The sequence below is a fragment of the Brassica oleracea genome, chromosome C2 (genome assembly GCF_000695525.1).
Source record: "Brassica oleracea var. oleracea cultivar TO1000 chromosome C2, BOL, whole genome shotgun sequence".
In the NCBI taxonomy this organism is placed as follows: domain Eukaryota; kingdom Viridiplantae; phylum Streptophyta; class Magnoliopsida; order Brassicales; family Brassicaceae; genus Brassica; species Brassica oleracea.
Window position 1 is genome coordinate 47,076,628 of NC_027749.1, and position 11,714 is coordinate 47,088,341.

General features: G+C 34.8%; 1 protein-coding gene across 1 annotated transcript; it reads right to left on the bottom strand.

Moving 5' to 3' along the window:
• Window positions 1–4,963: 4,963 nt before the first annotated feature.
• Window positions 4,964–7,121, bottom strand: LOC106323072 (CASP-like protein 5A2). The gene is made up of 4 exons (XM_013761240.1): window positions 6,975–7,121; window positions 6,616–6,896; window positions 5,436–5,568; window positions 4,964–5,338 (listed from the first exon to the last, which is right to left on the bottom strand). The coding sequence occupies exons 2-4, from the start codon at window positions 6,750–6,752 to the stop codon at window positions 5,141–5,143; spliced, it is 468 nt and encodes a 155-aa protein (XP_013616694.1). The 5' UTR covers window positions 6,753–6,896; window positions 6,975–7,121; the 3' UTR covers window positions 4,964–5,140.
• Between the last annotated feature and the right edge of the window lie 4,593 nt (window positions 7,122–11,714).

Sequence of the window (11,714 nt, forward strand, 5' to 3'; positions counted from 1 at the left end):
GACGTGCCAGACCCGTAGATTATTTTTTTTTTCCCAAAAACTCGGAATGTTTTATTTTTATTTGTGAAACTTTGAATATTAATTAATATGATTTTAATTTTAATTTTAATTTCATATTTTCGAATTTAAATTTCAGAAATTTTATTTTTTTAAAAAAATTAATATTTTTTACATTCCGAGGAAATTAATTATATTTTTCACGCGATCGATCGATGCGTTTTTGGACATAAATCCATCGATCGATCTGTTTACAAAAAAAAGTTCGAAATATACCGAGGGAACAGTTCCGTCGGTATATTCCTATCGATCGATGTATATATGTCTAAAACGCATCGATCGATGAACGTCCGAGGAAATATCCCGACGAAGTTCTCCCTCGGTATATTCCGAGGACATTTCCGACAAAATAATGGTCCTCGGAATATCCTCGGAAATTTGTTTCCTCGGAATTCCGTCGGAAAATTCCGAGGGATTTCCGACGAAATAAGAAATTCCGAGGAATTATTTCCGACGACTTGTTTCGTCGGTATGTCGTCGGAATAACGGTATTCCGACGAAATTCCGACGATTTTTTCCCTCAGAATCTTTGATGTTTTCTTGTAGTGCATAAGAACCAACGAAGATATCACAGTTTTTTTTGTAATAAAAAATGTCAAACGATTGTTTCAGTATTTAAGTCTTGCCCATACATGATCTCTGATTGCTTATTCACGAATTCTTAAAAGAGATGCACATTGAGTAATTAGATGAAAAGAATATATGATAGCCAGATGGTGGCATGGCTTCACTTTGGTCAGGTTTGTTGACATGAAGAATTAAACAAAGGGAAGTAGTGGAGGAAGTGGGAGAAGTGGTCATATCACTTACCAAATGGGGAGGAATGGCTAGTCCACTACTAGTTAGTGGAAGAAGTGGGAGGAGTGGCCATATCACTTACCAAATGGGGAGGAATGGCTAGTCCACTACTAGTTAGTGGAAGAAGTGGGAGGAGTGGCCATATCACTTACCAAATGGGGAGGAATGGCTAGTCCACTACTAGTTAGTGGAAGAAGTGGGAGGAACAATTCAATACAAACATTTCTTTCATTCTCTCAATCTCACAAATCCTCTCATTCTCTTAAATTCTCAAATTTCTCTTCTCTCTCAAATACTTACGGTTACTTCACTCCTTTTTACTTTGTTCGTGTGCTTCATCACGGTTAAAACACTTAGAAGCTCTCATAATCTCACAAATTATCAAGGTTCACATGCCATTTTTTTACGGAAACAAATAGAGAACAAAAGCTGAAGGTAAAAGAAAAAAAAAAAAGAAAAAGAAGGATGAGTTTTGAGACGACCGTGGACAGTATTACTAGAATCTGGTTGATAATTCAGGCTACGCCCGGGCCAAAATTCGCGGTTTCACACTTCTACTATAGTATCTTCTAATTAATAAGCCATACTTTTGCTGGTATGTCCGTGAGCTACCTCTCGAACGCTTAGGGCTTCTAGTCTTATTCATGACATCGATTAAATATGTGTCTTTAATATTCAGTTTAGAGTGCTTGTGACTTGGGTTCCAAGGATGGAATGTTAACACTAAAACCAGTGCCGCGTCAGCCTTTTCAGGGGACTGAAGCAATTTTCAAAAACATGATTTTCTATATAATTTTTATAATTATTATAATACAATTTAAATGATATTAAAAATATCAAAACAGAAAATTGAAATGAAGTATAAAACAAAAATGACAACATTTATAGATTCAAAATTGCTTTTTTCTTATAGATAATATCAATATATGAGCTTTTTTTTTTTTATCTTTCTCAAAAATTCAGAAAAATAAAATTACGAGTGTTTATATAATAAAACTAAACAAGCATCAGACTTAGAATATGTTAGAAGAACAATAAGATTTTGTGAAATACATTTGAAAACAAAAATAATTAGGATCTTTAGAACTCGAATAAATAAAATTAAGACAAAATCTTATTTCTTTTTATTGACAAATAGTCTATAACAAGAATTTGGATTTTGAGCTAAGTACAAAATATAAATATTCTTGAACCGTTAGGCTGAGAATATTTTTTGAGATTTGGGCCCTAAGTTTTATGAATTACTAGGGTAAACCCGCCCTACGGACGTGCATTGTGAATAAACTAATTGAATAAATTATTTTAAAATTTTTAATTTATTTTAACTAAAAATAGCATTAAGTTCATAATTGTTTACAACAATTTTATTTATGTATTTTACTATTCATTTTAGAAAATTTAAAGACACATTCAACATATAATCCCACAATTATATGTTTTTTTTTCTTATTTTTGACACATTTTAACAAAATAATTACTTTTATCCTATTTAACATGTACACTATATATTAATCTTAGATCTCGAAGTTTGTAAGAAACAATCCAATAATACATGATGCAACTTGTGCTTTAGCATGGATTTGTTAGATGGATTTGTTAGCCGAAGCTGATTTATAAATTGAAGCTGGTTTAAATTAAAAATAGTTGAAGTTTGGTTTAAGTTAAAAATGGTTTACAAACGCGCAACTTCATTTGCCTTTGGAGGAAGGGCCAATGGTGCCTTAGCACTCAACTCATGCTCTTTGAAGTCTGGACGGCATGACGAAGTTATGCACTCGCAGGAGGAATTCTGCTCTTATACTTCATTAGTTGTGCTGGCTAAGACTGGGATTTTGCTTGCACTGACTGGGGTGGAAAAATTGTATGCAGAGTTTCCACGATTGTGGAGTTTTTTTCTGATAGATTTTGTTGGATAAAGATCATCTCCTGCCTTTGACTCCTCTGCCTACAATTCTTGATTCGTTTCCGTCTCTGTCATTGGCTCCAACTTTGTCTGAGAGGATTACTTGGGAGGCATGACAGATTTTCTTCTCAACAGATAAAACAGGCTAACAATAAAAATTTGAGCAGAAATCATAGCACAATACGTACATATCTGAAATGTCAATCTCTCTCTACTTATACAAAGTTCAAGAAATCAAGAAAGACGTGACTTTGAACAAAGCTATAGGTTAAAGAGGAATGAATGTTTTTAAAAACTATACATCAAATAAGAGTTTAGGCATCGGCCTTCTCATGCCTTTGATTATACACAATTGAACAGAACTTACATGGGCTAAAGAGTAGGTCCTGGAAGTGGATAACTGCGACAAAATATTCGCGCCACGGTGAACGACTTGTAGTGGGAGGAGAAATTAAACTACGAAAGCTTGAGATGGAAAGTGTAGCTCTTCCCAACAATGTTTTGGAGAAAGTGAAGGAGAGCATCTCATGTGGGGTTGCTCACCTTGTCCCTATAACAATTAACAAACCAACAATCAAATTCCACAGTGCCTCACGTAAGTAATACTATAGTTGATGATTAAGTTATGGTATTGATACATACCATGCGGTTAGCAACCTCTGCAGCATGCCAGCATGGACGTTAGTCTGCTTCGTCATAGCTGCCTCGAATGTAACAAACATAGCTGACTCTTCTCCAGCGGATAGCAGCATCTCTAACCTCGATTGAATGACAACCAAAGTGATTAGTACAATGATTCAAGTGTTCATTGTATATCAGGAGGTTAAAGATATGTGCTTTAGTGTCTTACCTTACAACCCAACATCATTTTTGTGAAAACATGATAATGACAAAACACGATCGAAAGAATGACATACTTGCGACTTCCACCAGTAAGAAGATCACTTGGCTGAAATATATCATCTTCAAGTGTCACAGTTGGAGTTTGAATGTTCCTATTAAAACCAACCTGCCGAACAATAATGTGAGCAACAAATCAAAGAATGAAACATCTAAATAAAAAAGAGAGGTCTGCCATCGAAATATAGGTATCTAATAGTAGAGATGATAATAAGGAAAACATATTGGGTCAGAAAAAATGAACATATAGCCCAACAAAGCGAGATTTTGGAGAAAAATAAAACAACTCATATGAGAACTCTCCCTCTGCTAGACATCATGGTCAGAGAGGCCTGACAGTTGCATAATATTGTATCATTTATAGGAACTAAACTCTTCTAGGGCCATTCCTTAATCTAAAGAGGGAAATCATCATTTGGAATTTTGACATATATTGTATTTTTCACTCTGATAATCAAGGAGAAGGTTGATTTAAGAGACTACATAACAAAGACGCAGCTGAAAATACATTTCAAGTAAGAACACACATACTCTAATGTCTCTACAACATCCTCGACGAACACAGAGTTAGAACACACATACTCTGTTGTTTAGGAAATACTTACTTCCTTTGCCACATCAGTCGTTTTGCAAACAAATGTTGATCCAAATACAAATTCCATGGCATTCCGCAAAGAATTAGAGAATGTCGAAATTAATGGTCATGGACTAATGGTTTCTGTCTGTCCGTAAATTTTCTTTTCTGAAACTAAAATCATAATTAACCCCAGTCTCTTAACTCGGATTCTTAGCTTCGGCCAAGAGACGGTTCTTATCTTTTCTTAGATTTTAACTAAGAAAAGTTAAGAACCGTCTCTTAAATAAAAGATATAAGAACCGTCTCTTAGTCTAAAAGTGTAAAATAAAAAAAAGTCAAATCATGAGTTAAGAACCCGGCTAAGAAACCGGGGTTAATGATGCTCTAACAATCAGTAGATAAACAGTTCTTGAACGTGACAATTATTTTCTGCATTGATTAATATATTAATTATCAGAAATTTAATAGGCTGATGGATGATGCAAATGTAACAGGTTCTGGAATTTTGAGCAGGCAACCAAAGCACCTTTATAAGAGCATCATTAACTCAAAACCCTACTTTAGATTTCTTAATAATTTTTAAATATTAAATGTCACTTAAGAGACCCAGTTAAGAGTCATCAACATTTTTGTGCTCCAATAGGAGTCTCTTATTTAGAGGTTCTTAAAAAAAAAATTAAGATGCATCAAGCTCACAACTATGACAAGGTTGTTCAAGACTGCAACCATTTGCGTAGTAAGTTTCTTTGTCAGTGTTACAACAACAAAAAGAACAAGAGTTTCCAGGTACTGAGTTTTGAGGAAAGTTAAATACAAACCCAAATAAGAAAGAAGAAAAAAACGGTCACTATATGTACACGGGTGGAAACAGATCTCGTGTTCAGTCTTTGTCTTTTCTTTTATTTTCAACGGGATGATGAAGCGAGAGACCAAAAGTTGAAGAGAAAAGAAGGGAGAGCAGCAAACCAGCTAATCAAGGCTAATGCTGTTGATGTTTCAAACTGAACACAATGGTTTGCCGAGCAGCTGTTCAGATCGTTGTCTATCAGAACCGTTATCCCTGCCGTTGCAAACGCCGCTGCAAAAGTCATCGTCGATGTCACCTGCCAAAAAAGGAGATTTGCTTATTTATCTATCCATTCATACAAGTTTTTTTATAAAAATGAGAGGCTAACTGATTCATAAATTGGTTGGTCTCACCCCATCACCAATTGCAAACAAGCTAACGAGTCGACGGTTCTGTAGGGAACGTTTGACCAAAATGGCATAGACATCAACTGTGGCTAGTGCAAGACTCCACAAGCTCTGCAAGCCAGTGGCTGCAACTAGATAGCTGATGATATACAGTCCAATAAAAAACAGTAATAAGCCATCTTTATAAACAATCACAAAACCTTGCTTTACTCATACAAATATAACTAAATATATTCACCGACCATGTGAAATGGATTCATTATGGCCAAAGCTTAATGCTAATACAAACATTCATAATAATAAGACTTCCTAACAACGTTACTAACATCACAAAGACAGCTCATCTAGTTTATAACCATATGATATAAACAAAGGAAAAAGGTAGATACAATAGCTACCTCACATAAGTGGACACACGAATTAAAATCAAGCATACACTTTCTTTGAGTACTTTGCTTGTTCAGAGAGAGAGGTTCTTACAACATTTAGCCAAACTGGCTAGTAATAAAATTGTAAAAAAGAAAGACACCAGTGGGCATCATAAGTAAATCCCATACAACTGTGGGAATGTGAATTCAAAGAAATTCAAAGATAGTCGTGAGACTATGGGACACCAGTAGGCATCATAACTCTGTCAAGTAGACTGGGAAGCGCCACTAGTGAATTCGAAAGATCAATACCAAACTTAAAAAGAAGAATCTGAAACCAATTACCATCAACAGGGCCTGCACATTGATGACGGGCACCAAAGAAACTAAAGCCTGCGTACAGGACAAGGCAATAAACTACCGTTGCGAGAGAAACTAAGTTACCCACCAAATAACTGCATTGACCAACAAAATCTAACTCAAACCACACAACAATCCTTTGAAATATCATATTATGCCTAAGCTGTATGATCCAAAGAGAAGACAATCTCAAAGAAGCAAGAAATCCCCAAACGCACAAACTCCTCTTTGGCAAGGGCCAAAACGAAATACCAAGAGCATTAATGTTATTATTACATAGAAGCCAACAAATCAGTAGACCAATATTCCTGAATCACAGCTAATCTAAAAACTCCAATTCCCAGAACCAAAGTTGGTCACTTTATTCTCAGCAACCTAACAATGGAGACTAACCGATTTGAAAACAAAGAGGTACAACCCACGAATTGGAATAGAAGTAGAGAGAGTCGAAGACTTACTCATCCTCAAACATGAGACGTCTCTGAACATCATCCATTCCAGCATCTGCCATTGCTGTACTGGAGAAAGCTCGAAAAGTCGGTAACTTTCTATCTGAAAGGGGAACGGAAACGGATCGGAGCGATGAGAGAGGCATGTGGTTGATCGCTGAGACGCTGCTCGAGTTCGCCGAAGTTCAACCAGGAAATCGAAGCCACTGCCGAGAGATCAAATTATTGGAGAGGAGAGGAGATTGAAGGATAAAAACAGAAAGTGCCAGTTCCGCGTTACCCTTCCCCACCTTAAAATCAACAAAAAATCAGGAAAGAACAAAGAAAAAAAAGTTGAATTTGACAGTAAAATAAAAAGATGCACATACCAAGTTGACAGCGGCTTGCTGCACTCTAGGTGGGACTAAAAGTGAGACTGAATTTTGTTACGCGCAGTTTCTGATTCTCTATTTGAAATACCATTGACATACTTTATCTTTTGGTTTTGACACCTTGACATACTTTCTGCTGTCAGTGTACTTTGGGCTTAGCTTTTGATTTTATCTTGACAAAATTTCCCCTGGGTGAAAAGAGAAGGTTGAGACTAAAAATACACCAGTTTCCTTCGCTTGAAAACAGTCACTACATTCTCCATTTTTGTAATTAATATGTGTCACATGAGCTTTTATCACGACCATTAGATTTTTTAATTTTAAGATTGATCCGATGGCTGGTGTTTAACCCGCGGTCAAAGTAGTTGTGGTTGAGTTGTGTGCGGCCGACAGTTGTGGTTATGAACTTTGATGTAGTGAAAAGTGTGGTTATGGACACATGATTGTCGTGGTTAATGAAATTAGTTGACAGAAGCGTAGACAATGGTTGACAACTGATAGTTGGTGGTTTAGTTGTTTTTGGTTGAGTTGTGTGCGTGGTTATGGACGCACTGTCGTGGTTAGTAAAATTAATTGACAGGAGCTTAGACAATGGTGTTGGTACGCCCAAAATTTGTGGTCATGATAGTTGTGGTTTAGTTGTGTGTTGGAGTAGATGTTCAATCGTCTCCTCAGAAACCTGTGGATGTGGGCAGAAATTGGATAGTCTTTGTGGATGTGGTCGAAAATTACAAATAAAGCTATTCTCCTTGAAACAAAAAACGAACAATCCAAGAGATAGAGACAGATTCCATCCTAATTATTTGTAAATGAGTACTAGAAAGACAAAACAATAAAGAGTTCTGTTTTTTCAAAGACGGAAACATTAACAGTGTCTTGATTAAGAACATCGATTTGAGAATAAAGAGCTTTAATGGTTTCTTCCATCAGCTTCTCAAAGCTTGCCAGAGCTTCTTGTAGCTTGGCCTCCACCTTCTTCCTTTCTGCTTTACAATGGCGGTTTGTTCGTCGAACGTTTTTACCTCTGTCGAACGCTTCACGCTGGTGAGCTTCTCCTCGATCTTACTGTCTCTCTTGTCCAGGAGTTTCCAAGCGGCGAGTAATAGATTTTGTTGTCGATAGAGAAGGAAGACACAAATCGTGGATTATGGTTTGTAAAACTATTTTCAGATTATACACTTTGCTGTCGGCCGATGAAGAATGAATATATACAGTCACTCAGGATTTCTTAGTTTTTCGATAGAAGAGCAAAAAGTAAAGTAAAAAAAATACTATTGGATATAATTAAAAAAATAGGGACAATTAGGTGAATATACAAATTTTGAGTGGAAATTGGTAAAGTGTGCATATTTTAAATTAATTTGCGATCCATGTTATCGACATTGGTAAAAAGACATGAGTAGTCTCTAGTTGAAGTTGTGAACTATTTGACTTACCCAGTTGCCAGTTATTTTGTCTTCTTCTAGCAAGCCACATATTTTTCGACAATGACATGTAGAGACAAAACAATTATGCAAGTACAAAAACTCGTTATATCATGTGGGAAAATGAGCATTTAATTCCCGAAGTACTTGAAATCGGCAGTTTTAATACTCAAGTATTGCTTGCGCATACTTATTCCCCAACTAATAGTTGACTGCGCAAAATTGAGAACAAAATAGTCAACTGTAAACTGATAAACGGAAAAATAACGGTTTCCGTCAACTTTTTAACTGTGGAATATTTTAATCATGATTTTGCGCAGTCAATGATTAGTTGGAGAACAAATATGCACATATAATTCTTGAGTATTTAATTTGCCGATTAAAAATACTTAAGGAATTAAAAACAACACTTTTTTTTTTAGAAAATCATAATTTGAAATATTCTCAAGTTAGATATAACCAATATACGAGAGTTTTACCTATTAGACAAAATTTTGTATTATTTTATATGTCATTGTAAAAAATCAACAATCTATTTCTAAAGGTAAATATCTCGTATAATGATTTTATTTAACTTGAAAATATTTTTACTTATGTGTTTTTTTAAAGGGATTGATGTTAGTGACTTTCAATCTTATACGAAATATAAAGAAAAAAATGAGTTTTTAATTCCTCAAGTATTTTCAATCGAAAAATTAAATATTCAAGTATTATATGCGCATATTTATTCCCCAATTAATCATTGACTGCGCAAAATCATGATTAGAATATTCTACCGTTAAAAAGTTGACGGAAACCGTTATTTTCCGTTCATCAGTTAACAGTTGACTATTTTGTTCTCAATTTTGCGCAGTCAACTATTAGTTGAGGAATAAATATGCGCAAGCAATACTTGAGTATTAAAACTGCCGATTTCAAATACTTCTGGAATTAAATGCTCATTTTCCCTTATATCATGTAAGTCATATTTGTATATATCTGCCTCACTCTCAACCAGAGAGATTGAGAAATTAACCAATGAAGTTCAAGCAAACAAGGTAAACAGTTAAACAATCTCAAATCCTGAAATTGATTAAAATTCTGAAAATATTGAAAAGCCTCGTTTTTTGCTCATCTTTTGGTTGTAATTAGTTATTCTATTTAAGAGCCGTAAGTTTTGATGTTAAAAACGAAAAATAATGAAGCTTATATGAAGAAAATTAATGTTGTCTTCGATGGAAAGTTGCAGAAACTGATAAATACTTAAAAGGAAGAAGATGATTTAATTACAAAAGAGCCACTCATTTAATAACATCAGGTGTATCTGGTTATTAACAAGTGTTACAAGATATTGTTTTACAATACCGATATACGTCAACTAAACTGGATAACAAGTGTTGAGATATAATTTGATGATATTACATGACTTGCATAAATGTGATGTCATTTGAAAGAATATGAATATCAGCAACATATTAATATATTCGGCATCAACAAATAATGAAACTCTAAACCCTAAACACTGAAACCTAAACTCTAAAATTAACACTAAACCCAAGGATTAATTCGGAATCTAAGGGTTAACCCTAAACCCAAGGATTAACCTTAAACACAATGGTTATCTCTAAATACTAGGGTTTAACACTAAACCATGAATCCAATGGTTAACACTAAACCCAAAGGTTAATAAAAAAACCCAAGAGTTAGCACTAAACCTAAGATTTAATATTAAACCTAAGGGTTAACACAAAATCCAAGGGTTAACACTAAACTCTAGATTAAAGGGTTAACCTTGGAGTTTAAGGTTTAGGATTAACCCTAGAGTTTAGTGTTAACCCTAGACTTTAAATTTTAGTGTTAACCCTAGAGTTTATGATTAACCCTAGAGTTTAGGGTTTAGTTTTTAGGGTTTAAAGTTTTGTTGCTGGCATTAACAACGTGATTTTTTTTTTGTTTTCTGCTAATTAATAACATTTTCTGATTTTTTCATAAATAGAAGATGACGTGGCTATTTCTTATTGGTTATAAATTTAGAGCTCACCCTAAGATTAACACTAAACCCTAAAAATTGGGGTTAACCTTAAACCATGAACACTAAACCTACAATCTATACACTTTTTTTTTTTTTGATCAAAACCCACAATCTATACACTAAACCCAAGGATTAACACTAAACCGTAAATCCAATGGTCAATTCAAGTAGTAACGCCAAGTCATCTCTATTTTTTTGTAAAACTCTAATTTGATGTACCGGGTATTCGTCAACTAAATTTTTTACAATACCGGATATACATCTACTAAACCGGATAACAAGTGTTGAGATGTAATTTGATGATATTACATGATTTGCATAAGTGTGAGGTCATTTGAAAGATTATGAATAAGTCAACAACATACTGATATATTCAGCATCAACAAATAATAATGTGTTCAATATGTATTATAACTGGATAAGACAAAAGTAATCTGGATTATGACAATAATATCTAGAACATGCTTTATGTATTGTAATGTGAATGCGTATTAAAACCGCATTCAAAGTTCAGGGTATAAATATAAAAGATGGAGTATATGTACTCGTGATTCCAAACGGTACACAGTTAAACCAGATAAAACTTGCTGGTTAATAGATCAGCCAAGCTAAACATTTTAGAAATGACTTTATGACCACGACTGAGTCTTCTGGATCCAAACTCGTTAAAATGTTTCCAAGATCCTCAAGCTTCTTTGTCTTGTGGTGCCAGTCATAATCATCAACAACCTCGTATCATTCTTGAAAATTCAGACAAAACATACAAACATTGCCTGTTTCAAAGGATCATACATGAAAAGCAGCAAAACTTAAGATTATATGAAAAGCAGCAAGAACAAGAAAAATACATAAAAGACCGAAAGTTCTTGTTGAAGCTACCATACTCTTTAAAGAGCTGTTCCAAATGAGGCTTACAATATAAGGCACGTATTTGGCTCAAACTAGCATTGTAGATCAACCAGATCAAATGGAGATTCCGACGGACACCAAGGTCGTCGGACATTTCTGACGGAATACTGACAAATTTCCGACCAAATCGAAAAAAATTAAGTCATCGAAATTCCGTCGGCTATTTCCGACGAAATTCCGACGAAATATGGTTCGTCGGAATTTTCCGACAACTTTTCGACGACATTCCGATAAAAAATGTAACCGTTGTAGTCGTCGGAAGTTCGTCGGTATATTCCGACGAATTTCCGACGACATTCCGATTAACAGCAAAGTCGTCGGAATTCCGTCGGTATTCCGACGAACCATGTGACCGTTGCCGACAAATATATATGACCGTTGTATAGCCGTTTG

What these genes read in the sequence shown, in the direction of transcription:
- LOC106323072 (XM_013761240.1), bottom strand. Translation starts at nt 6,752, where the DNA reads ATGCCTCTCTCATCGCTCCGATCCGTTTCCGTTCCCCTTTCAGATAGA. An exon ending in CGTCTCATGTTTGAGGATGA is followed by an intron (nt 5,569 to 6,615) that starts GTAAGTCTTCGA and finishes GTATATCATCAG; the next exon opens with CTATCTAGTTGCAGCCACTG. An exon ending in TGTTTGCAATTGGTGATGGG is followed by an intron (nt 5,339 to 5,435) that starts GTGAGACCAACC and finishes CTTTTTTGGCAG; the next exon opens with GTGACATCGACGATGACTTT.